We start from the raw sequence: 26,488 nt of genomic DNA, 5'->3' as shown, positions 1-26,488 counted from the left end.
ATCAGCAGACTTGCAGCATATGGACCAGATCAAGGGTTTCCCTCATAAACAGCCATTTAAATGTGTTTCTGGAAGTTCAGAAGAAGAGAGAAACAAAAGGGAGCTGAGAAAATAAAAACGGGAGGAAAAATAGAGGAGATTTATACTTCCTCCTGCGAGCAATCAACGAGCTCCCGCTCTCTCTCTTTTCAGTTCTCGCTTTATTCCCTGCACAAACACATTTCTCTTTTCCAGAAATAAATCCTGCTCTTTCTTCTCTCTTCTTCTGCATTTTGTACACCTCACACTCAAGGTCTTCCCAAAAATGGGGTTGGGGGGGGTCTTTTTTTTTCTTGAGGGAAAAGGACAGGAAGATAGAGAGAAGCCAAAGCAAAATAAAAGTGGAGGAAAATGAAAGAGACAAATAGCGAAGGGAAAAGGAGCGACGACAAACAGTGAGGTGCTGGAAGGTCATGCGGTCGCTGCCAGGTTCCCGGGTTCCCATCCCCTGGGGACAAAGCCTGGCTGTCCATGAATGAGAGACGGATAAGAAGAGGCTGTGGAACCCATTCACAAAAAAAGATGGAGAAAGAAAGAGGGACAGAAAGAAAGGGCAGCCCCCTCCCTCCTCGATTCGAACCCCAGGGCTCCATTATCTCCTCTTCAGCGCTCTGACACCCCTACACAAGCCAATTATGCCACAGCGCTCACCACGGACAAGACGTCTGCTTAATATTAATGTCACACACACACACACACACACATCCAGAGCAGGAGATGTGAGGAGCGTATTTCCTGCGTCAACATAACAGAGTGTCTTACTATTATAGGAGATGTAAACATGGGTCATATTTCAAACCAAAAAAATATTTTGTTTACAATTAAAGGAAAGATATACTTTAGAACCATTAAAGGTTTTTACATTATGACAATTAAGCACATTTTCTACACAAATTCTTATAACCATATGCAATAAACAAATAGTATTTGTTCTACTGCTTTTAATTTATACCATTTATACTATACATATATACATACATTAAAAATATACACATTTAATTATAATAATATAAAATATATTAAAAGATACAATAGACACAATGTTACAAAAAAACAAACAAACATTGAAATAACATCTATGTCATTTATGCTAAATATTCTTCATTTTATTAACCCCTTTTTAGGGGTTAAATATGACAAGGGTAAATTTTAATGAGATTCACCCAAAGATTCAACAGAATGAAAAGTGTAAATAAATTTTCAGCACATTTAGGATTTGGAGGAAGCTCCTTTTGTTTATCTTTGCTGGCCATTCATCATTATTGTAACCGTCCAGCGCAGCATGGAGACACATTGCTGAACAGTGTCACATCCTGGGCTCAGACAGTCTCACTCAATCACACTGACACACAACAGCACAAAGACACTGACCCCGCGGCTGACACCAGCTGCTCTGGGCACAACAGAGCACCGTGCACTCCACTTCTCACTCGCGCCTTCTTTTTATTCTTCTGTCTGTGAGAAATGAGGCTCCCAAGGCCTCCAGACACCCAAAACTATGAGTATATAACACACACACACATCTGGCATCTCCTGTAAAGTGTAACCTAATCAGGTGAGCAGCCCATGTGAAATATTCACACACATATGTGAAAGACAAAGAAATACAAGCCTGTAACTGTGGGTGTGCATGGATGCATTTTAAAATTACATGCACTGAACTCTTTGATCAACAAGCACAACCACTGAAAACATATTCTGGAGACAAGATTGTGCACTATTTAGGAGAGGAGAACCAGGAGGGATTCCTGTGCTGTTCTTCTGCAGCATTAATGCTGCTAATCTTTTGCTAGGAGGTAGTGTAGCCTAGTGGATAAAGGTTTAGGCTTGTAAACAAAAGGCTTAGGCATAAACTAGTTTCAGTTTTGGATGTCCCAACAGACTCGCACTTAATTTAAAGTCAGATTTACAGTCAATTAAATGATCAGTTAAATGTAAAAAGCTCAAATATTAGTCAGAATTTGTGATTGGCTGACCAACCTGAGAGCAGAGTAGGTGCCCAATGAGAGCGAGGAGAAGTCGGGGTGATAGTAGAGGTACACAGACGACACACAGAAGGGCAGGATGTCCAGAACTCCTACAGCTACTATTGTACCATCCAACCAATACTGCTGATGGAACGAGCCGTAGCCCACATCAGGACCATCAGGAGCGGTCTCAGCCTGGAGAAGATGTGACATAAGAAAAAGAGAGAACATAAACTATTATTCTAAATATGTAATTCTGTCATGACAACTCTTGGAATGATTGGCATGGTAATGGTACATGACAATGTTAATGTACTTGGTATTGCCAATAAACCCATAACATGCTGCTGTGAGCATGTAAGAAATATTGTTGCTGCAAATATAACACATGAAATAACCCCCATATAGCATACATGAGTCACCTCGTAGCAGATCTATACAGGTGGAGCTGGGGACGGTGGAGGGTTTCTGAAGCAAGCTGTAACTGCTACAGCAAGCACTAGTCATATATTTGAATGTTGAGCAGCGAGCTCATTGGCTACCGATACAGGAGAGAACCAATCAGCTGTGCCATGCGATAATGATGTCATTAGGACAGATTGAGTTAGACCTATCGGACTGCGCCATCTTGAGTTTCATGCTGGAACTCTGTATTTATTATACAATGTATTTATTTGTAAGCTTTTGCCTCTTTTTATTGGATGAGAGTGAAATGAATTTATTGGGGACTGAACATGAGCAGCAGGAAAGTCTGCTGGTCAGATTCAAGCATACATTACTCACAAGATATGGAAACACGAAGAAGAAGAAAAATATTTATTCAGAAAAAAATGTGAAAGACTATTATCATTTAAAATAATGGTTTAATATTTTTATATATTTTAAAATGTCATTTATTCCTGTGATCAAAGCTGAATTGTCAGCATCATTACTCCAGTCTTCAGTGTCACGTGATCCTTCAGAAATCATTCTAATAAGATAATTTGTGGCTCAAGAAACATTTATGATTATTATCGATATTGAAAACGGTCGTGCTGCTTGTTTTTCTGGAAACAGTGATACATTTTTTTTCATGATTCTTTTATAAATAGAAATTAAAAAAGCAGCACTTATTTGAATTAGGAAACTTGTGTTACATTATAAAATGTCTATACGGTCCATTTTGGTTAGTTTAATGCTTGCAGAATTAAATTACTCACATCCTTGAACTGTTGTTCAATTAACAACCAATGAACAAGTTTAATATTGAATATATCATTTGGACAACTCAAACTTTGAAGCTGGGAACGTAATCGCTGCTCCAAAAACAAACACTGGTGAATTGTGCAAATGTTTACCATAATGGTTTGACTTAGGTGTAATATAGAAAGTAAATGGCAAATAAAGTGCATATTAGAAAGGGAGCAGTTTTTAGTCATCATGAAACATCCCAATTTTATCCATAATGAGAAACAGAATATTCAACTGGAAAAACACTTGATGCATCAGGATTTGATTGGATTTACAATATTATTAAGCAAATCAATTAAAATGATTGAAAAAGTTTTGAAATATGTTCCTGTGTGCGAACCGGTGTTAAAACGAGTCAATCAATGCTAAAACAAATTGAAAGTCTGTGCTTGCAAAGGAACACAGGGTATACAGTAGCTTGCAAATAGTTCCCACATGTGGGCTGAGAGCAGAGGTGTGTGTGTGTGTGTGTGTGTGTGTGTGTGTGTGTGTGTGTTGGTGGAGTGAAAGTCCATGCCAGGCACAAACAATCTATGAGAGGCGATTTAACAAAAATCCTGCATGAACAAAATCAATCTCCACAATGAAAGCCTGTGTAGGAGGGACAGAGGGGCTGTTTTTACCCTCTGTGTGAACATGTGTGTAAATCAGAGAGTCAAATCACAAAAAAACAACAACTACTGTTGTGTCTGAAGATAAAAGCCCACATTCCTTCATGTGACATGAATGCACTCGTGTATGAATATATGACTCCTGTTTTGGACGGCTGTAACACCGCAAACCGTTACCTGCCCAAGACCGTATTTCCCACTCAAACCTTCACGCTGGCATTTTCCAATAAAGTTGTTTATCGAGGAGGGCGCTTTATTCACCCTAGTCCAGCAGCGAGACTTCAAACTTCCCGGCGGGAGGGGGACTACACAGCCATAGCCGTAACGGGATCTCTCCGCAACCCCTTCGGCCCATCTGGGTCCAGTTAGCCCTGCAGGAAGCCGGCTCATTATCACAACACCAGGGGAGCGACTCGACCAATCCGATCAGAATGAGAGGCTTAGACCCTGCCGTGCCACGGTCACTCACCTCCAAATTAAAACCATCACAGAAACATCACAAACGCCACTCACAATGTTCAAACCTTCACAGTAAAATCTGTTTGTAATGTTAATGGTAAAAGACAGTAAAAACCTGTTAATTAGTTAACGGTAAGGACCCTAATATATGGTAAAAAAAAATAAAAATTGTTGAGCCAGGAGGTGATATTACGCATTTTGTGAAAGTATTAAAGGGGAGGTTGATCAGCTTTTTTTTAAGGCTTGTTTGTGTTTATGGGGTGCAATGTAATGTGTTCATGCTTGGTTTTTAAAAAATACATATTTTACCTTTATTCTACACTGTTTCTGTTCTGGTCAAAATGGTCTGTTGTGTTCCTGAATCTATTAAGCCCCTCCCTCCCTTGGGCTCAGATTGGTTTGCTGGACCACTATGTTGTGATTTCCTCACTGCCTAGTGCACACTGCCCAGAAAGGTCATGCCACCCTTACCATTATGGGTAGCTGCATATTCCCGGGTGCAGGTTTATAGTAGTCTCGGACTCAGACGTCACACCCATGGACAGTTGGCTAAATGTCTGATGTATATGGGACATAAAAGTGGAAACATTTCAGGAGTAACAAAGTCATCACTGAATTGGTTGAATTCTACAGGATTTCCCAGAGACGTGTGTGCCGTGTTCTTTAATGTTCCACCTAGAAACTAAGATACCATGACGCCAAATCCCTTCACGAAAGAAGAAAGACACTGTGTTTACAACTGTGATGACGAGCACTTATCAGGATCAACTAAACGCTGGATTTTCAAAAGTATGTGAAATATTTAAAGTTTGCGGCATAGAATCTTTAAAATATGTCCAAGAGTTTTTCACACTGGTCTGTTATTGTGGCGACATTTCCACGCCTCGAAACATGACGATGAACGAAATGAACTGTGATTGGTTGTTAGACACGTCGGCTTCATAAGCGGGCCTTGGCCAATAAAAGCTGCCATGAATCCCAGACTTTCAGTCTGAAGGTCTAGCTATGCAGGATTAGGTTTTTAGTGATGTCGCAAACCTGTGAAAAAGCTCGTTGTAGTCCCTACAAGTCTTTTTTTGTTGTTGTTGTCCTTAAACAAAAAAATGCTGGCGGTGGCTGTCAACTTTTTTAAGAAAAAACAGTGGCGAAAAAAGGGTTAACGTAAAAACGTGTGGGGCCATTTTTAAATTGAATGTGCAAGACTTCCTGTGTCATTCTTTGATGTAAAAACATTTTGTTATGCTGCATATTGCAAAGTGTTTTTTCTTATCAGATTTTTAAATTCGTTGGAAGTCTTGTACATTCACAGAAAAAAGATTGATTTTGCATTGCAGATAAGGTGGATATAGACATTTTATAGATTTTAAATTGGAATACTGTTAAATACACAGATTTTGTAGGTAAAATTAACAGTCATTGTATACTTTACAGAGAAAAACCATAAACTAACATTCCCACAATTCAATGAATGACACTATACATTTAACATTTTGTTTAAATACCTATATTTATTGTTATCGGTTATGTTCATTTTTAAGGGTTTTAAGTTGCATCTGATGTTGTTTAATTAAAGTTTATTGCACTATTTTTGTGTCACAAAAGTGCTTTGCATTCATGTTTCTATTTTTCACTTTCTATATACGTCTACATATTTTGAAACATGGATTTTCGTGAAGCTGATTCAAATCAATATATCTTGAGCAAAGAGCTATATAACTTAACTTGATTTGAATATATCAGTATATTGCAAATATATATATATAAGGGATGGCACGGTTCGCTGAAAAAAACTAAACTGTTCGGTTCTTCACACACGGTTCGGCACGCGCTGGGACCGTGGTTCAACTAAAATCTGACAAAGCACCTTAATATGGTTTGTTATAAATAGCATTTAAAACAAATAGGGTTCAGCTAATATATGTTTGTTGATGGAATGCACATTCTGGCTTCCCAGACATTACAACAACAGCGATGAAAAAAAAAAAAAAAAAAACCTTGGACAATACATTGACTCTTGTTCAATGCAAATGCCTTATGCTGGAATATTAGCAGTCATTTATTCTGTCATCACCCAGGTGGTGATAGTGCGCGCTCACAAATGAGACCTGAATAGCACACGTTAATATGTGTTTAAACTAAACTCATTTAAGCTTCGCCAGTTTAAGAGACAAAGTACGCAAGCTCGCGCGCGCAGTGAGAAGATTTGTGCGTGCGCTCATCCGAAGCGCGCAAACCCACGCCTCAGAACGCACGCAAATATTAAGCTCTCTCTGAAGTATTGTGTTTAAATGGACAAATTCAGATGAAAAATTGTCAGTCAAAATGCCCATCTTGGTAAGTATCCTACAGCAGACATAGCCGGCTGAACTAAGGCCTACTGGATCAGTGCATTCTCTCAAAGTGACAGTCTTTATATTAATCGAACAGCAACAACAAAGAAACCACTCACTGCTCTTGATTAAAAAGCTTTTATAACTTTAATAAAAAATAATCTTTAATTTATACAGTCCAATATGCAGTGCTGTTTTACATATGATTCAATTTATGTACCTAAAAACTACTGCTAGACTTACCTAAAAAAGTAGCTTTACTCTATTGTATTTATTTGTGCTGTTGCTTGCAGTTGGATAGAATATTCTTATTTTTGTATTTTTAATAGAAAGTATAGTTTTTCCATAAAAATAGCACATACCGAACTGTACCGAAATCGTGACTCTAAAACCGTGAAACAAACCGAACCGTGAAAAAGTTGAACCGTGCCACCCCTAATAAAACAGTACAGACCAAAAGTTTGGAAACATTACTATTTTTAATGTTTTTAAAAAGAAGTTTCTTCTGCTCATCAAGCCTGCATTTATTTGATAAAAAAAAAAACAGAAAAAAAGTAATATTGTGATATATTATTACAATTTAAAATAATTGTTTTTAAATTTATTATACTTTAAATTATCATTTATTTCTGTGATGCAAAGCTGAATTTTTAGGATTAGTATCACATGATCCTTTAGAAATCATTCTAATATGATGATTCATTATCAAAGTTGGAAACAGTTCTGCCTTTTTAGGATACTTTGATGAATAAAAAAATAAAAAAAATAAAAAAAAGAAGCTATGTTTTTAAAATATAAATATTTTGTAATAACAATATACACTACTGGTCAGTAATTTGGGGTCAGTAATTTTTTTTTCTTTCTATTTTTAAAATAAAATCAATACTTTTATTCAGCAAGGATGTGTTAAATTGATAAAAAGTGATAGTAAAGAAAATATATTATTAGAATATATATTATTAGAATTTCTTTTTTATTTTGAATAAATGCAGTTCTTTTAACCTTTTATTCATCAAATATATTAGACAGCAGAACTGTTTCCAACACTCAAAATAAATCAGAATATTAGAATGATTTCTAAATGATCATGTGATAGACTGGATGTTACATGTGACCCTGAAGGCTGGAGGAATGATGCTGAAAATTCAGCTTTGCATCACAGGAATAAATTATTTTTTTGAAAGTATATTCAAATAGAAAACTACTATTTTAAGTTGTAAGATTTGTACTTTTTTAGTAGAAAAGACACTTGTGATGAACACTTGTAATTAATTTATCATGCATCTCTTTTAATCGATTTTAATCTCTTTTATTATTATAGTTAACAGTACATTATATGGGTATAGTAGATTTCAGTTGATGAAATAGTTTTGTACTGTAAATAAGTTCAGTCCTGGAAAACCTAGCATCCTTCAAAGTATAAACTTTGCTCGGTTCACAACATCCCTAGAGAGGTGTTACAGTAAACCCCTTGTTTCCCGCAGGAGGAGCACATTCCAAATGTATAGGTTATTTATTTCCATTCAGAGTGCTTGTCCATCGGGCTGGCGGTTTGAACTAGCTGTCAGTATTAAGTACACACAGCCGCTCAAGATGAAGGTGCTTTCATAGCACGGCTAGCGGCGATGATTAAGGGCTTGCGGTGAAATGGAGAAACCCCTTCTCAAACTGCCTTTTGGCACCACATGTGCCGGGCCCCGTTTCTGTCAGAACCAGACCGGACTCGAATCCAACAGCTGTCATGCTAACTTACCCTCCGGCAGCGCAGAGCCGCTAAAAGAGCGTTTAGCTCTAGGCACCATCTTTCATCCATAATGATCTGATGGTATGTTCTAGATTGTGTTTTCATTCTGTTTTAACGAAAGGAAGCCCACGCAGAAGTATTTCACGGTAAAAGTCTCAAGTATGTTTACGTAGCCATGACCTAAGTGCGGGAAATGGCGTCACCTTGACCCTGGAATCACCTCGCTGGACAGCCTAATAACTGTGTCTGTGCCACTGTGAAGACAAGCTAAACACACAAATGAAGCCAACAATACAGGCAGGGGCCCAAATCACAAGCATATGGTGCCCTGTGTCGCTCTTTGTTTGTCCGGCTTTCTCTAGCGTGTAGTGGCGTGTGAAGCATCCGTTTGCAGTCGGCAGAGGGGATGGCAGCAGGCTGTTTGTCAGGTGCATGGGGTTGTTAACATTCCTATTTTATTAACAATACAGTGGCTCTTCTATGTCGTAGAAAGAATAAGAGAGGTTAACAAATGCAGGAAACCATCCAACAATCCACATTCTGTATGCTGCTTGAAAGACACGTGTGCGCCCTGATGTAAACCAGCACACATTTGAAGCACATGGGGAACACTGAGAGACTGAAAACACATTCACTCTCAGACCGCAGATGGCGCTAAACTGCAGAGAATGCAGCCCTTACCCTGGAAACCCCATAAATAAAGCAGCTGCACTACTTTTTTAAACAAATTTAAACAGCCATTACGATTTGTGGATTTGATGTGTTGTTCATCACAGCACCAAATACTTAAATATTTAGACTTAATAGGCTATTATTTTCAAACTATTTTTTTTTTACATTTTAATCTGGACTACAACATACCCTAGATATTGTTTGAAAGTGTTTTGATTCTTTATTGTTCGTTCACACTTTACATTAGGGTTTCATTAGTTAATTCATTAGTTAACATAAACTACCAATGAAAAATTCTTCTGAACATTCATTAATCTTAGCTATTCCAATATATAACACATTGTTAAAATCGAAAGTTGCTACTGTGTCATTTAATGAGCTAACATGAACTAAGAGTAACTACTGCTCTTTGCGAATGTTTATGCATTAACTAAGGTTAACTAATGAGATTTATTGTAAAGCAATACCTATTGGTCTTCATAGTTCTTTTGCACTTTAATCTGTGTAAAACTTAACTTTATATATTTTTCTGTATTGCTTTATTGCATAGTTATTTTTATTTTGATTAATAAAAATCAATAAAACCGATAATACAAATACAAATAAAACTGACTTGAGTATAGTACAATAGAAACTAAAATCCCCCATTAGTGATTATTCCCACAGAGCATTGAATGTCAAAGAAATACACCTCAAACACAGCCCTGGAGAGGCACTGGGAGCGCTGCAGGACTCAAATGTTATTCGAGTCACACAGGCACACACAGCGCTCATTAGACGCAGCGTTCAGCGACGGCTCATTTAACCCCACGTGGAAACAGCAGCGCTCGATTACGGCTGCCATTTCTCCTCAGAGTCGGCCCTCACGGTTCCCTCTGAGACACAGATGCAATGCCTATCCTGGATACATGCAGGCATGTGGAGCTCTGATTACATTATGGGGAAGTGTTTATTAATGCGCTAATGATTTCATTATGCGTGAGGCTATGTGGCAGAGACACAGACAGTTGAAGGCTAATTGCTATTGCTTGTCAAAACAGTCACTGGAATTAAAAATAAAGGAAAACAATAGTGTACACCGAGTATGTGTGTACATGCATGTAGAAAAAACAGGAGTATGGGGCAAAGGCAGGGTTTGAGGTCTATAAAACCTTGACGACTAATTACACAAAACCACTGTTAACGAGCATTTGCCCTTAGGACAGACATTTCAGGTCAATAAAAAGACATTTATAAAAAGCCAAGCAGAAACAGACATACAAATGCAACACAGGCATGCATCAGCATCTCGGTGACGCAAAACATGCTGCCACGCACGCCATGTCACACACACGTGAACAAACAAACACACACACACCTAGATAAACATAACCAGGTGAAGGAGTCTAATACACGCTAATGGCAAATCCACAATTACGTTCGTTTACTTTTGACTTTGCAGGCGAAGTTCAAATAGTGTTATTGTTCACGCATCTTTAAGTGAGCGGATACGCCACAAGCGCACATGGCTCTGCACCTGATGTCAATTGCCCCTTTAAGATTTCTGCACGCAGGATCCTAGTTTATCTGTGCATGAAAAAAAAAAAGTGTTCTTCTTCATATAGTATTACCTTTATATATTTTAGTACTAATCAAATAATCTAATTTAAGCCTAATTGCATATGAACTGCATATTTAAACTGAAAGCTATATAAATAAGCTTTCCATTGATGTATGGTTTGTTAGGATAGGACAATATTTGGCTGAGATACAACTATTTAAAAATCTGAGGGTCCAAAAAAATATAAATATTGAGAAAGTCAATCACCTTTAAAGTTGTCCACATTAAATTCTTAGCAATGTACATTATCGATCAAAAATTTAGTTTTTATATATTTACGATATGAAATTCACAAAATATCTTCATGGAACATGATCTTTACTTGATATCCTAATGATTTTAGGCATCTATAGTTTTTTTCTATAATTATAACTTTTTTTGGCTATTGCTACAGATAAACCCCAGCGACTTAAGACTGGTTTTATGCTCCAGGGTCACATATGTATTATATAAAATATAAAAAATGTATTTAAAATAAAAGTTGGTCTTTAGAATTTTCTATTCATCAAAGAATCCTGAAAAAAAAACAAAAAAAACGTCACGGATTTCACAAAATGTGAAGCAGCACAACGATTTTAACACTGATAATAATAAAAAGTGTTTCTGAAGCAGCAAATCAGCATATTAGAATGATTTCTGAAGGATCACGTGACACTGAAGACTGGAGGAATGATGCTGAAACTTCTGATTTGATCACAGGAATAAATTACATTTTAAAATATATTACAATAGATCACATTTCTTTTAAATTCTAATAACTATACTGTATTTTTGATCAAATAAATGCAGCCTGAAAAAGAAAAAAAAACGGCCTTGACAAGGTGATAAAAGCATGCTTCCTATAAATGTTAACAATCTTTATTAGCACGAAGGGGGAGGCAGGGTGCACATGTTTCGAAATTGAGATTTAAACATCATCTGAAAGCTGAATAAATAAGCTTTCAATTGATGTATGGTTTATTAGGATGGAACAATATTTGGCCGAGATACAACTATTTGAAAATCTGGAATCTGAGGGTACAAAAAAAAAAATCTAAATATTGAGAAAATCACCTTTAAAGTTGTCCAAATGAAGTCCAACAATGCATGTTACTAACCAAAAATTAAGTTTTGATATATTTATGATAGGAAATGTACAAAATATCTCCATGGAACATGTTCTTTACTTAATATCCTAATGATTTTTGGCATCAAACAAAAATCGATAATTTTGACCCTTACAAGGTTTTTATGTAGCACCACAACTTTTTAAGAGTGCAAGTTTTAACATATGCCATGGTAATACTAAGATTAATTTTTTAATCTTAAAATGTTATACACACATTCACACACAAACACACACACACACACACACACACACACAATCAAAGCATATCTGTACAATGCCACAGTACTCTTCCTTAATTCAGGAAGTACTTTTTTTGAATGGAAAGGCAACTAAGATGTTTGACCTCCTCCATTCAAACGCATTTCAACATCCCAAACATTTGAATGTCCTCGTCTGCTTCTCAATAATAAAGAAGCACAACAAGAACATCATTTAATGATAGCACCTGGACATGACAGAGACACGATCATCTGTCAGGGACAATTTCACATCACAGTCAACTCTTTGTTTTTGTCCTGTGTGTGTGGCCATGCTATGCTGTATAGAAATGTGGTTGGTCTGTACGACACATTAAACTTTTTCCATTGTTTCATGACAAACAAACAACCCAGGAATACACTGCTACCCATTTCCACATGTTGTTTGTCACAAATTTAACACAGCTACTCTAATGTGCCATTACTTTAAGGCAGTGGTTTTCAACCTGTGGCCCGCGGCCCCCTAGTGGGTCGTGGTGGTATTGCAGGTGGGCCGCCAATTACTATTAAAATAAATAATATTGTTAATATATGTAAAAATGTCTAAGTCATAACATAACATCATTTCATATATATATATAATTAAATAACAAAAAAAGAAATATTAAACTGTTACTATGCTTCCACTATTTGAGCTCGCTGATTGGTTTAAGAATAAACCACCAAATTATCCTAGATATTTTTGCTGCATATGCTACAGAACAACAAATTCAAACATGCATAAATGGCTGTTGTGTTTCCTCCTGACTGCTTGCTCCGGTGACTATCTACCCGCTGCCGAGCTCTGCCTGGATCTGGATTTCCCGTTTTGCTGAGCGGTGCCAGTCCGAGTTATTTTCTGTTAATTTCCAGTCCATTCTAGGGTTGTGTGATTAATCGAAATAGTCATAAAATCACAATTTGAGCGTGCACGATTTCTAAATCGCTTTATAGCACGATTTTCCGCGACCCTGACCTCCCGTAGTATGCTATCCGATCCAATCAGAATGCATTGCGGCTAGCGCGAGAACAGAACAGACTGGATATATGCCTAACTCCAGGTTCACACAATGTGATGCGCCTTTTTTTCCGAGCCTATGTTAACGGATCAGAGTGTCACACTGCACGCGGTAAAAGGCTAGAAATAAAAACGTGCGAAAATAATTAATATCTAACACATGAGCATAGAGGGAGTTGTGAGTGCACAGGACGCAGTTTAAGTGAGAGGAGACATGTTTTAAGTGCGCACACTCTCTCCGCGCAGAGCAGTGTGTATCTGAGCAATTACGTTTTGTGACAGCGCGAAGGAAATCTGCGTGCGAACAGAGAGATTCGCACTCGTGCATTATTTTAATGTGCTTTCGCGTTATATTTATGCGCTCTCACTACTGATCGCATACACATACTGTATACACACTGCAAACACCTGAGGCACCGCTACAATTAATGAGCTCTATGAACAATGCATGGCAAAAAAGAAAAAAAAAAGTCCCTGGACACGGGATTCATTTTTTTTTTGTCATAGGTCTATACATTTTGTTACATCTTTACTATAGTGATAATTTTGACTTATGTCTGTTCTAGAGACCTTACAACTTTCTGATAAAGCTCTAATTGGTTTTCTTTTGGAAATATGTTTCAAATTAATCCTGAATGCATTTATGACTGTAAAAGCATATCAGTGTGTGTCACAATCGCAAAATTTATCAAAGAAATCGCGATAGTTTTTTTTTTTTTTCCATATCGCACAGCCCTAGTTCATTCAATAAATAAAGTTAACAATCTAGCTTATGAGTACTTAGTTATTAACCCAACAATAGCGGGGTCAGTTAATTTTTTTTGAAGTGGGCCGCGCAAACATACGTGTTTGGTTGTGTGGGCCGCAAGCTGAAAAAGGTTGGGAACCACTGCTTTAAGGTTTTATATAAATATATGAAAGTCTCTCACAAAGCCTGTCAAGAATCTCCGAGTCATATTCTCCTTTAAAATCAAACATACAATTTTGTATAAAAAGGGTTCTGTGCAAAATCTGTTCAAAGTAATTAGAATGACTGCCAATGGAAACTATATGTGTACTTAGAGTTCTTCAGTAGAACCAGAAGAAATGTAAGATTATGAACCGTATGGAACTACTGATGAAAAAGATTGAATCATCTGCATTGAGACTATTGAGACTACACTGGACCAGTGCAATTTCAAAAGGAAATCCTCTGAATTGGCAAAGACTTGAGAAAGAGATAAAATCAAATCATACGTTTGAAGTATATATATATATATATATATATATAAAAACTTACCTCTAAAGGAGAGTCACAAAGGAACCTCTTGAACTGTGAGGGGGAAAAGTGTAGAGAAGAAATGTGTTATTTTACATTCATGTACATATAACAAAACACAAAAGATAGAGTTGGTGGGCAGTCTCAGGAATACAGCGGAGCACATTTGACATGGCCTTTTGAGTAATTTTAATCAAACTTCTCTCCTGCGGCTGTTGCTAACAAATACTGCAACTAATTAGACAACTAATGCTTAACTGCTTCTATAATACCTACACACAATCATACACACAGATCAATGAGAAAAGATTAATGGCAGCATGTCTGCAGGCTGGTCGTGATGCTCAAACATGCTGATCAATGCTTTAAATCTTCAAATGTTTTCAATTCTGAATAACCTTTGCTCTTTAACAACACACACAATTGTAACTTTTGTAATCACAGTAATGCAAGACATTTAATATAGTTTACTTAATTTCACAAGGAGCTGTTTGGTCATTAGTTAGTTTTGCAGTAACTGGCTAGCATTGTGAAGAAAGAGAAAAGGCGAGATGTTTATTCAAGGAGTTTAAATAAATATGTCTGCTAAAGCCTTTTTTCTGAGATATGATGGGCTTGATTTGTTCATTAAAGACTGACAGGTGATTTGGGTAGCGTGTTTCACTGTTTAGATCAAAGATAAGGCATGTTAGGACACAAAACATGTTTGACAGCCATGAACAGGATATCGCAAATGACTACTGAAAATTAATGACGTCCAGTGCCCCATCAATGTAACAAAAACCCTAATGCATCAAATTCGTATCATGTCTATCTACATTATAAAAATAAATGAAAATGATCATATCAAAGATTTTCATCCAAAAATGCAAACATAGAAAATTCAGAAATGCATAGAACAAGCCAGTCCATGATCATTGGCACTACTTCGGTAGTATATGTGTGTTGGCTGTTTTAGCTGGATGTCCATGCTGATCTAACAGGCCTGTGATACTAACATACTCTGCTGTAATGATGAAACATCATAAACCAATCAGAGAGAAAGAGAAGGGCAGTTTATGCAAACCAAATGACAATTCATCCACACTGAATCCATTAGACTTAAAGAAACCTTAAAATGAAGCTGCAGATCCCAGATCTTCAGTGACATTTGGTTCCAAGTAACAAATGCGTATTTCATGCCCTCCATCTTTAATATACAGACACACAAAAAGCGAGTCTGCTTGTGATCTGACAAAACCAGGCTCCTGTGGTTTAAAACGCTGCAAAACAAGCGTAAGTAGCTTCGCTTTTTGGACAGCGAGAGGGTTGGAGAGAATTAGTCAGCAGTTACAAACTCCATATGGTGAATTCTGCATCTCTGATGTTTAGAGAACTAATGTGGGTTGGGAATCAAGAATAGTCCTAAATATACTACAACTGAGCCATTTATGGTATTTGGTTCCGTTAAAAGTTCTTAAACATTTACAGTTTTCAGAGAACTGTTTCTGTTATTTACTCAAAACTGTATGGCTTATATCAACAGCTGAGTCTTTTGCAATAAGGCTCAATTTGTTTACCTCGGCGGTTGTGAAAGAGAAACGAATTGTTGGGAAAGAGGAGCTGAGAAAGATGGGATATGGGAGAGGGATGCGGTGGGTCGCTCAGGGGGTAAAAGCTGGCAAAGACTCTCTCCTGTTCTGCCAGGCACTCAACAGGGGGGTTTGTGGGTAACGGCTCTATGAGAGAGAGCAATTCTGCCATGCATATTTCCATTAGTCTTCTTGCTGATCTCCTGGAGCCTGGCAGCTGTGACCCAGCCTGGTTACTAACTTAGACTTGGACAGAATTAAGATGGATTTCCATTTTCATGCACAAAAAAAGAGAGAAGATAACTGAAATGAAAAAGAAAAGACAGTAAATAAAAAAAATTGAATTAATGGAAAAGGAAAAATAAAAAGGAACAAAAATATTTAAATGGAAAAAATAAATTAGTAAAAAATAATAAAAAAAGAAAAGGAAAAACATTGGAATAGAAAAGAGGGGGAAAAGAATATTGAAAGGTACAAAATAAATACAACTGGAACAATTAAAATGAGAAGAAAAAATGTAAAGAAAAAAGAAATAAGGAAAACAATCAAAAGAAAAAAAGAACTAATAAAAGGAGCAAGTTTTTATAAGTAAAAACAAACAAAACAAAATAATCCAAATGTCTCTCCAAACCACGTTTCTGACATCACCAAGCCCTGTCATTTCTCCACCTTTCCCCTCCAACTTTTCACTATTCAATCTATTCCACCTTGAATATCTACATTTACATTTACATTAATTCATTTAGCTGACGCTTTTATCCAAAGCGACTTACAATTGCTATATATGTCAGAGGTCGCACACCTCTGGGGCAACTAGGGGTTAAGTGTCTTACTCAGGGACACATTGGTGTTTCACAGTGGATTCGAACCCGGGTCTCTCACACCAAAGGCATGTGTCTTATCCACTGCGCCAACACCACCCCAATATCTATTTGTCAACTACTCACATCCTACATGACAAATGTTCAACACAAGCATTCGTGTTTCTTTCATCAGCTTCACTGTCCCTGTAGCCCTTCTTCAAATGTGTTGTCCTGAAACGCTCCACAATGGCCTTTCGTGAGAGCAAAAAGGTGAACTCTGACCAAAAGTGGGAAGTGAAATGGCTCAGCAGGGATTTAAAGCTCTGCTAATTTGAAATTAGGCAGAACGTAGTGAACGGCCCTTAAAAGAGCCATGAAATCTACTGTTTAGATCAACCTAATGTAGCACCATTCTTCATTTAACTTAATGTTCTCCTACACTGAAAAATAGATTCAAGTGAAAGAGTTTTAAGAAAAGAAACAGCTCATTTTGGAAAATGTCCTGCATCATTTAACAGCAAATACATATATTAACACTTAATATAGAAAGTCTGAGCTTACAAGACGGTCATTAGTCTATGTAAAACCTGCTGGTGAGAATAAACGCGTATGAATCGATTTGTGTGCCTCCTCTTCTCTCCAGTGCTACTCTGTATAATTAGTAAATTTGTCATTAGGAGGAGGAAATACAGTTTTAACAGGATTTGTTGTGCTGAAAGTCCATGCCACATGTGTAGGACCTCAGTCACTCCTCACTACATCTCCCTCTGTGTGTTTGTCCCAATTACAATCTTACATCCACAATAAAGAGCTGTTTACACTGATTTCAAGCAACACAATGACCAGAAGTCATTCATTTCCACTGAGATTTTGAGGGAAATGGGTTACTGCATAACCAGCCCACAAGCTCCATAATTTACTTTAATCTTCAATGCTTTGATTTATTGAATTATCAAGATAGCATTCAAAAGTTTGGAGTCTGTAAGCTTTATCAAATAAATTAACACATTTATTCAGTAAATTCATTAAATTGTTGAAAAGAGTCCGTTTATAATGTCACAAAAGATTTCAAACAAATGCATTTTTTTTTTCATTTCTATTCATCAAAAAAATCCTGAAAAACAAAATGTATCACGGTTTTGACAAAAATATCATGCAGCAACTATTTTCAACACTGCTAATAAATATAAATGCAGCTGAAATCTGAGGTATAAGGAGGTAGCGAATAAAAGGAGGACAATAAAAAAAACAGGAATGAGGGAATGTGGTAAGACACAAGCAACTTTTAGAAAACCCCCACCACACTTTATACATATAGACTAATTTCTCACATCGGAGTGGAATGCTAATGCAAACATACGCACACCTTCCTCACTATAAATAGACCACTGTTACCGAACCAGTAAAGAATCTGGCAGGAGACAGTCGGCTCTGAAGACTTATTATTTATTAATTCCCACATTTTACGAGCATGAGGATTAATTAATTTGCTGTTGGCAGAGCCGGGCCAGTTTCCAGGCCTAAGGGGGACAGAGGCCTCTCTCAGGTTACTGAGAATGTCAAGTAGGTCCACATCCTGTACACCTCAGCGTCTGTCTACTAATGCGCTGTCCTAACAGAGAGTGAATGATTGGGACCAGAAACAGATTCTAGACAAGTACGCAAACGTAAATGCATGGTCAACACAAATACTGTTGCGCCAAAAAACTTTGAGGTCTCAAAGGGGTGCTAGAGTTCCCTTCTGACGCCTGTGCCATTACATCAGACGTGTTCTTCACTTAAAGGGTTAGTTCACCCAATTTGCAAAATTATGTCATTAATAACTTACCCTCATGTTGTTCCAAACCCGTAAGACCTCCGTTTATTTTTGGAACACAGTTTAAGATATTTTAGATTTAGTCCGAGAGCTCTCAGTCCCTCCATTGAAGCTGTGTGTACGGTCTACTGTCCATGTCCAGAAAGGTAAGAAAAACATCATCAAAGTAATCCATGTGACATCAGAGGGTCACTTAGAATTTTTTGAAGCATCGAAAATACATTTTGGTCCAAAAATAGCAAAAACTATGACTTTATTCAGCATTGTCTTCTCTTCCATGTCTGTTGTGAGAGAGTTCAAAACAAAGCAGTTTGTCATATCCGGTTCGCGAACGAATCATTCGATGTAACCGAATTTTATGAACCAGTTCACCAAATGTTCGCGTCTCCAATAAGCATTAATCCACAAATGACTTAAACTGTTAACTTTTAAAATTTTTAATGTGGCTGACAGTCCAAACAGTACAGGCTGGCAAACAGTACACTGACTGAACTGCTGTGAAGAGAAAAATTACTCCGGGATATCGGTTTGTTTGAACTCAGAGGGAGTGTCAGCCACATTAAACAAGTTAACAGCTTAAGTCATTTGTGGATTAATGCTTATTGGAGACGCGAACCGTTTAAAACGATTCAGTTCGATTTGGTGAACTGGTTCAAAAAGATCCGGTTACATCGAATGATTCGTTCGCGAACCGGATATCACAAACTGCTGTTTTGAACTGTCTTACAACAGACATGGAAGAGAAGACAATGCTGAATAAAGTCGTAGTTTTTGCTATTTTTGGACCAAAATGTATTTTCGATGCTTCAAAAAAATTCTAACTGACCCTCTGATGTCACATGGATTACTTTGATGATGTTTTTCTTACCTTTCTGGACATGGACAGTAGACCGTACACACAGTTTAAATGGAGGGACTGAAAGCTCTCGGACTAAATATAAAATATCTTAAACTGTGTTCCGAAGATAAATGGAGGTCTTACTGGTTTGGAACGACATGAGGGTGAGTTATTAATGACATAATTTTCATTTTTGGGTGAACTATCCCTTTTACAAGCTATAAACACTGAGGAATTGGGAAGCATGTTCTATTGCATTTGCTGCTTCGCAATGACGAGAGCTGATCAGTTAGACAGTGAATGGTTTTAAATTAAGATGCACTACTGTTCAAAAGTCCAGGTTACATCATTTGTAAGAAACTGAAACTGATTTTATTCTGCAAAGATGCATTAAATTGGTCAAACGTGATAGTATAGACATTTAAAAGTTACAAAAATTTAGTTTCAAATAAATGCTGTTCTTTTAAACTTGCTATCAAAGAATCTTGAAAATAAAAATATTCACAGTTTTCACAAACATATTAAGCAACAAATTATTCTTAAGCAGCAAATCAATGTATTAAAATGATTTCTGAAGAATCAAGACTGGAGTAAGATGCTAAAAATTCAGCTTTTTGGCACAGGAATAAATAACATTTTAAAATTCAATTAAATTTGTTTTAATTGTAAAAATATTTTAAAATCAATTATATGCAGCCTTGGTGAGCTGCATTTTGGAGATATTTAAAAACGTCCCCAAACTTGAACATTAGTGTAGTAGGGTATGTTTCAGGTCTTAATGTGCATTGCATTACAACGACATGGCATGAGATTTTCTATACTGCAATGATAAAAACTATATGAACAAAACATACTCTAACCACAGATCAATAAGCTATTAATCTGCTGACCGACTTCTGAAAGCTTCATTGAATAAAATAAGACAAATCTAGATTTATCTCGCACTTGCTCAATCCTCTTGCTGTTAGAACACACTAAAAAGCTCCAAAGCACTAAAAATGTATTCGATTAGGTGTCATTAGGCTCCAAAAAACATCTGGTCTCTACCAAACACTACAACCCACTCTCCCTTCATACTCAAAAACCTCCCAAAATCAGTTATATTTCAAATGAAACCACAATTTCAGGCCCTTTCTAACAGAGCATGCTGCACAACCTCTTGTCCAGGCTCTTGTCATTTCTAGACAACTGCAAAGCTCTTTTGGCTGGACTTCCATCAAACACAATCAAAACTCAAAAAAATGATTCAGAATTCAGTGGCACGACTGGTCTTCAAAGAGCCCAAAAGAGTTACACCTCTTGTTATCTCCTTGCACTGGCTACCAGTTGCGGCTCGCATCAAGTGCAAGACATTGATGCTTGCATAAGAGAACAGCCACAGGCTCAGCACCCACCTACATACACTCACTATTACGAATCTACATCCCCTCCAGAGGTCTGAGATCTGCTAGTGAGCAACGTCTCATGGTACCTTCACAGAGAGGCTCAAAACCACTTTCCAGAACATTCTCGTTCACAAATCCTGGCTGGTGGAATGATCTTCCCACCCCTATCCGGAATGCTGAATCCCGGACAATTTTCAAGTGACAGCTGAAAACTTATCTCTTTCGAAACTACTTGTCTTCATCGTATTAAAAAAAAAAAAAAAAAAAAAACCTTGCTTTATTCCTTTTTTTCGAGCTTTTACTTATTTGAAAAATCTCTAAGACTTGGTATTACAAGCACTTCCTGTATCGGTTTGCCTCTTTAAGAAGAATAGCTTTATGTATCCCCCAATCGATAGTCGCTTTGATAAAAGCATCTGCAAAATCACTAAATGTAAATTTCACTATATTCATGACCTTTTTTCTTTTCAATGTAACTCTTTATACAAATTTTGCCTTCTCTTGGCCTCCCGACAGTGTTTTAATAATGTAAAGTTTCCCCACAAGCTCTCAGGCTGCGAATGCTGCTTCTTTTATGACACATAATTGAGTTATGGCCGTGTTTCACAAAGCAGGGCGTGTGTGCGTGGCCCGGCCCAGCCTAAGACTGAAATAACACATGGTAGAAGAGTTTTACCCGCTTGCATCTCAACAGATCCACCCAGCCCTAATTCACTCTCTACCAAAACACAGGTGAATTATTGGCCAGTCCAGACAATTGCTCACGTTCTGCGTGTACTATATAATTATTACAGCAGTGTTTCATTCTGCAACAGACATAAATGAATACAGAGAGACACAATGTTTTGGGTTAAACGTTTAAACCTGCATTGGTAATGAAATGTTATGGGATCTTGCTGCAGTTTGAATTGTGCAACATGGATTATATATGGGCCAAAATCTGCTCATTCAAAAACAATCTTCATTTCACATTTAGATTCATTCCCTCAACACCACAAACGTATAATAAAGCTCCTGCTGTGATGCGCAATGCTCTTTGAGGAATCTATATAAATTTCAAGCCTCTGATTTAGCTCTTACCCATATTCAACATCTTCATTTAAACACTAGAGTTTTGGCAGATTCATTATAAAATCAGTGCATTCAGACAGAAGCACAGTACAGGACACATAGACCCATGCTGAAACTGTGCACTTGATGCATTAACAAAAAAAGTTTATCTGAAACCATTTTCACTCAGAAATTGCTAACAAACTTCACAAATAATTACTAAATAGCAAGCAACACATTGAATAAAAATGTTACATTCAGAAGTAGGAAGAGTGAAATATCATTTTAGTTTTATTCACTATTATATTATATATTTTAATACAATTTATAGTATTATTACGATTTATATAAGGTTGCTATTATATATTTTATTTAATATTTAATTTCATTAATTTGAATCATTTAAAAAAAAAATTTATATAGTTGTTATTTTATAAAAAAAATATTTTTACAGTAAGAAAATGCATTGATTAGATTCAAGCACAAATTCAGAAAACTGCACTCTTACAGAGTAAAAACAAAAACCATGTCTACAACATGCACTTAAAAACTTGATAAAAATGTCACTTTTACATGCTCGCCCATACAAAAATTCTCTGCCACTGCTATGTGGGTTATAGGGCATGGGCAGACGCCAGGGCATTGCTCAGGTCTCCTGCGTGCTAATTAAAAGTTTCAGAATTATAAGTTAGGAGCTTGTTCCTAACCAAAGAACAAAAAAACAAAAACAAATGATCACATACAGGGCAGAGGATGAGCAGATGTTCGGTCAGTGTTTCGCTGACACAGATTGTGTTTAGGTCTAGTAAAAAGCTAACGTGTATGTTATGTAAATGCCTCAAACATGCTGTAAAACATCTGTAATATTAGGGTTGAGCGTTTCATGCACTTATGAATGTGACATGTTTAAGTCTGTACCTCGCTCTCCCCGCACTCGTACGGAGCGTCACCGTGAACGGTCATCTGGTAGCATGCATACAGCGCTGCTGACTGCTCATACGACGCCAGGAAGTCCGGGTCCTCAAAGCTGACCGGCACTAGCCTCACCTTCAGAGTGATGAAGGGATGATTAGAGTGAGGAAGTACGACTGAATAAGAAAGACGGAAGGATAGTAGGAAATCAAAAAAGGGACATAAACAATGGAGGATGGGGAGAACAAAGAAAAAAAAAAGGACAAGACTGTGTGGATAAGGGGAGTGGTTAATACAAAAATAGCAATTAAATGATTTCATCAGCACTGTATCTATCACAAATGCAGTGTTTTTGGGTTCACATTCACACTGCAAACCGAAGTTCTTTTCACATTAACATTTAAACGTGACCCATATCAGACACTGGTCTGAACAGGCAATGTGTACTTACATTCTTCACAAATTTCACAGTTTTACTGAATAAATATTTCAAGCTTAAGCAAGCAACTAAACAATTATTCATATAAATTCTGACTGTTTACATTGTCACTTTTGCATGTGAAAGTGGTTCATAATGGATTAAAGAATCAATTCTGAAAAAAATAAAAAATAAAGATTGCATTAAGATTCTTAGAATCATTATAGTATCTTATAAACAAAGACAGCCTAAGAATAAATATGAACCCAAAACTGAAATGTAAATGCATTCCCAAGTGGTCTTACACTTTACATTGTTGCTAATTTAGCATTACACAATGGTTTCAAACTATTTAAAGAAGGATTATCTTCTGTTGGGATGCACAATATATACCAATAATGGTTGATATTAGTGATCTTATAAACTATCAGTCTAATTAAGCTAACATTGGAAGTCAATAATGCATAAATGTGATCTGGCATACAGTTTGGAAAATTCAAACAGTGTTTTCTTCTTTTGCTCCAGATTTCCAAACACTGTGCTATACTGTTTACAATACAGTTCTTATGCACCTAAAAGACATTGAAGCACATAAGATATACAGATAAAGTATATGACAGAGTAACTTGTCTTTGTGTGGAGTAAGACATGGAAGGGAACGTGTATCATTGATTTAAACTCTGAGCTGGAGCGTAAATGTAGGGAAACGGGAGGCTGAAGGTGAGGCTGGTGCGGTGAAGCTCTGATCCAGGCTTAAATCACATGGCTTAGAACAATACAGACCGTCAATGAACCTGATGAATTACAGCTAACACTGTGTCATTGGGGCAGTGGGATAAGCACTGGTCCCTTGACTGATTTTAAAAAAATTAAAAAGGAAAGGAAAATTCTTAGCTTGGTCTATTTTTCAATATGTCTAGCCTAACAAAATCTGCACATTTCAGGCAAAAAATATAAGCAGCAGGGCATCAATAACATAGCATCCTTCAATGTATACACAGTACACACATTTTCAAACAACTCAATTTGGAACTGTCATGAACCCAGGGCAGAAGAAATTTAGAAAAGCCAAAGTCTAAAGTACAACACTAATTCAGACCAACTCACAACAAAACATCCCATGCAGAGCTTTCTATATTCTCTAATCTAGTTAAATCATGTTTTCATTATGTAAGCTAACACATGTTATACATTATTTCCAGCCACAACCCTAGTTGAGATATTGGTTGTGTATTTGAGAGAGACAAACACTGATTCAGACTTTTCTGGAAATCAGTTAGACCTACTTATTACTGTTCAAAACATGTGAGGCACGAAAGTTTAAACTCTCAAACATTTAACCTCATTCCCATTTATTCTGCCCATCCTTTTGGGTTCTCCAACAGTGGTAAAATACCACATAGTAATAAAAACAAGAATTTTAAATATAGTTGGCTGCATGAAAAGTACAGGAGCGTATCATAAATCAACATTCAGTGAAGGTGCACTACCTACAAGATGACGTTTGACTGAAATTTCCATTTCCTAGTTTGGCTTGAGAAGAGGAAAGTGGAAGGAACACACCAGCTAAAGAGCCTAAACATCTCAACAGCAACAAACTCCTCGTTTAACACAGACACCTGTAGAAACACAGTGCGGATGAGAGCGCTTTCCTCATTTCCTTTCAATTTCTCTTTCGCCCTCTTTTAAGGATTACGGTTTCATGGAGTTTCCATGGCTTACCTCCATTTTTTCATTTCTTACTGCTTCAGCCTTTCCTCATTTCCTGTCTGCTTGCTTTAGGATTCCTCCTCCTCACTGCTGTTTAAAACACTGCTCATTAAAGTCACTGAACTGTGATTCTTTGCTTCTAGTTGAACATGCTTTCATTTCTACCTAATGCTCTTTCACATTTCCATGCATCACAAGTCAAAATCCTGAAAATATTGTTTGGTTTGAAGACCAAAGTAGAATCGTGGCCATGTCAAATGTGCTCAGCTAAGATGAAGCCCTTCAGCGCTGGATCCCCTGACCTGGCTCTCAGTAGGTTTGTCAGGCGGGTCCTTGTGAATGGCCATCTGGTAGAGTTTGTACACTTGGTAAGAGGCGTCAAATGAAGCTTTGAACTGTGGACTGGGAGGGTTGGAGCACACTAGCCTCACCTTCAACATGGGGATGAGCATCAGAGGGTTAAACAGAAAAAAATGACAGATTGTTTCCAAGAAACATGCCAAGATAAAGTTAAGAGTACACCACTGCGGGAGAACCGTGAGTGTGGAAAATCTTATGATTTGGAATGGAAACAGTTTTTTTTTTATAGCACATGGGTGAATATCATAAAACAGGTCAAGAACATGTCTGGTTAAAAAAATAAATTAATTTAAAAATAATAATAAAGAAATATGAAATCAAATTTGGCTAAAAAGAAAAAAAAATGTATATAATTTTCTATTTTTGTATTGTGATATTATGACTTAGAATAATACTCTTTACTATAATCTAGCTATATACACACATATATACATATATATATATACACATATATATACACACACACATTATATATATATATATATATATATATATATATATATATATATATATATATATATATATATATATATATATATATATATATATATACACACACACACACACACATATATATATATATATATATACACACACATATGTACACATATACACATATGTACACATATACACATATATATACACATATATATATATATATATATATATGCAACAATAGACATTGTCAAAAACATAATAAATCATAACAGCATTAAATGGATAGTTTACCAAAAATTTTAATTAAATGTTCATCTGCTTACCCCCAGGGCATCCAAGATGTAGGTGACTGTTTCTTCAGTAGAACACAAACAGAGCGGTCTGTTGCGGTCTGTCAGTCTTATAATGGAGGTGAATGGGAATCATGGCTAAAACATACAATAAAAAGAAAAAAAAACATAGGCAAACAAAATCAAATTAAATCCTGCGGCTCGTGACGATCATTGATGTGTAAAGACACAAAATGATCGGTCTGTGCAAGAAACTGAACAGTATTTATATCGTTTTTTACTTCCAATTCACGCAAGGTCCTAACTGTTAGAACTCTCCTGAGCGCGTCCTCAGCAGCAGGCGCATGAGGCGTCTTCTTGCTTTATGGCAGATTGCAGACTTATAAGTGTATTATCACCACCTATCTCTCGAGTGGACCATTGACACTCCTAATTGAGTTTGTAGATAGAGAGGACGTGCTCAGGAGAGTTCTGGGTGTGTGTTCACAGTGTGTGTGTGTGTGTGTTCACTGCTCTGTGTGTGTGCACTTTGGATGGGTTAAATGCAGAGCACGAATTCTGAGTATGGGTCACCATACTTGACTGAATGTCAGGTCACATTTTTTAACAGTTAGGACCTTGCGTG

General features: G+C 36.8%; 1 protein-coding gene across 7 annotated transcripts in view; it reads right to left on the bottom strand.

The window, feature by feature from the left end:
• The window catches only part of LOC132156737 (arginyl-tRNA--protein transferase 1-like), a 94,351-nt gene that overhangs the window by 33,291 nt on the left and 34,572 nt on the right, over nucleotides 1-26,488 (bottom strand). For 4 of the 7 annotated variants that reach the window (XM_059565731.1, XM_059565727.1, XM_059565733.1 and 1 more), the window contains exons 7-9: nucleotides 22,654-22,782; nucleotides 14,294-14,326; nucleotides 2,020-2,201 (exon numbers count right to left, since the gene is read on the bottom strand). In XM_059565731.1, the coding sequence (XP_059421714.1) occupies nucleotides 2,020-2,201; nucleotides 14,294-14,326; nucleotides 22,654-22,782 (344 nt within the window). Of the gene's footprint in view, nucleotides 1-2,019; nucleotides 2,202-14,293; nucleotides 14,327-22,653; nucleotides 22,783-25,077; nucleotides 25,207-26,488 lie in introns of all 7 variants that reach the window. The other 3 variants (XM_059565728.1, XM_059565730.1, XM_059565732.1) reach the window with 2 other exon arrangements.

This window comes from Carassius carassius, chromosome 14 (genome assembly GCF_963082965.1).
Source record: "Carassius carassius chromosome 14, fCarCar2.1, whole genome shotgun sequence".
NCBI classification, from domain to species: Eukaryota; Metazoa; Chordata; class Actinopteri; order Cypriniformes; family Cyprinidae; genus Carassius; species Carassius carassius.
This window is presented reverse-complemented; position numbering and strand designations above follow the sequence as displayed.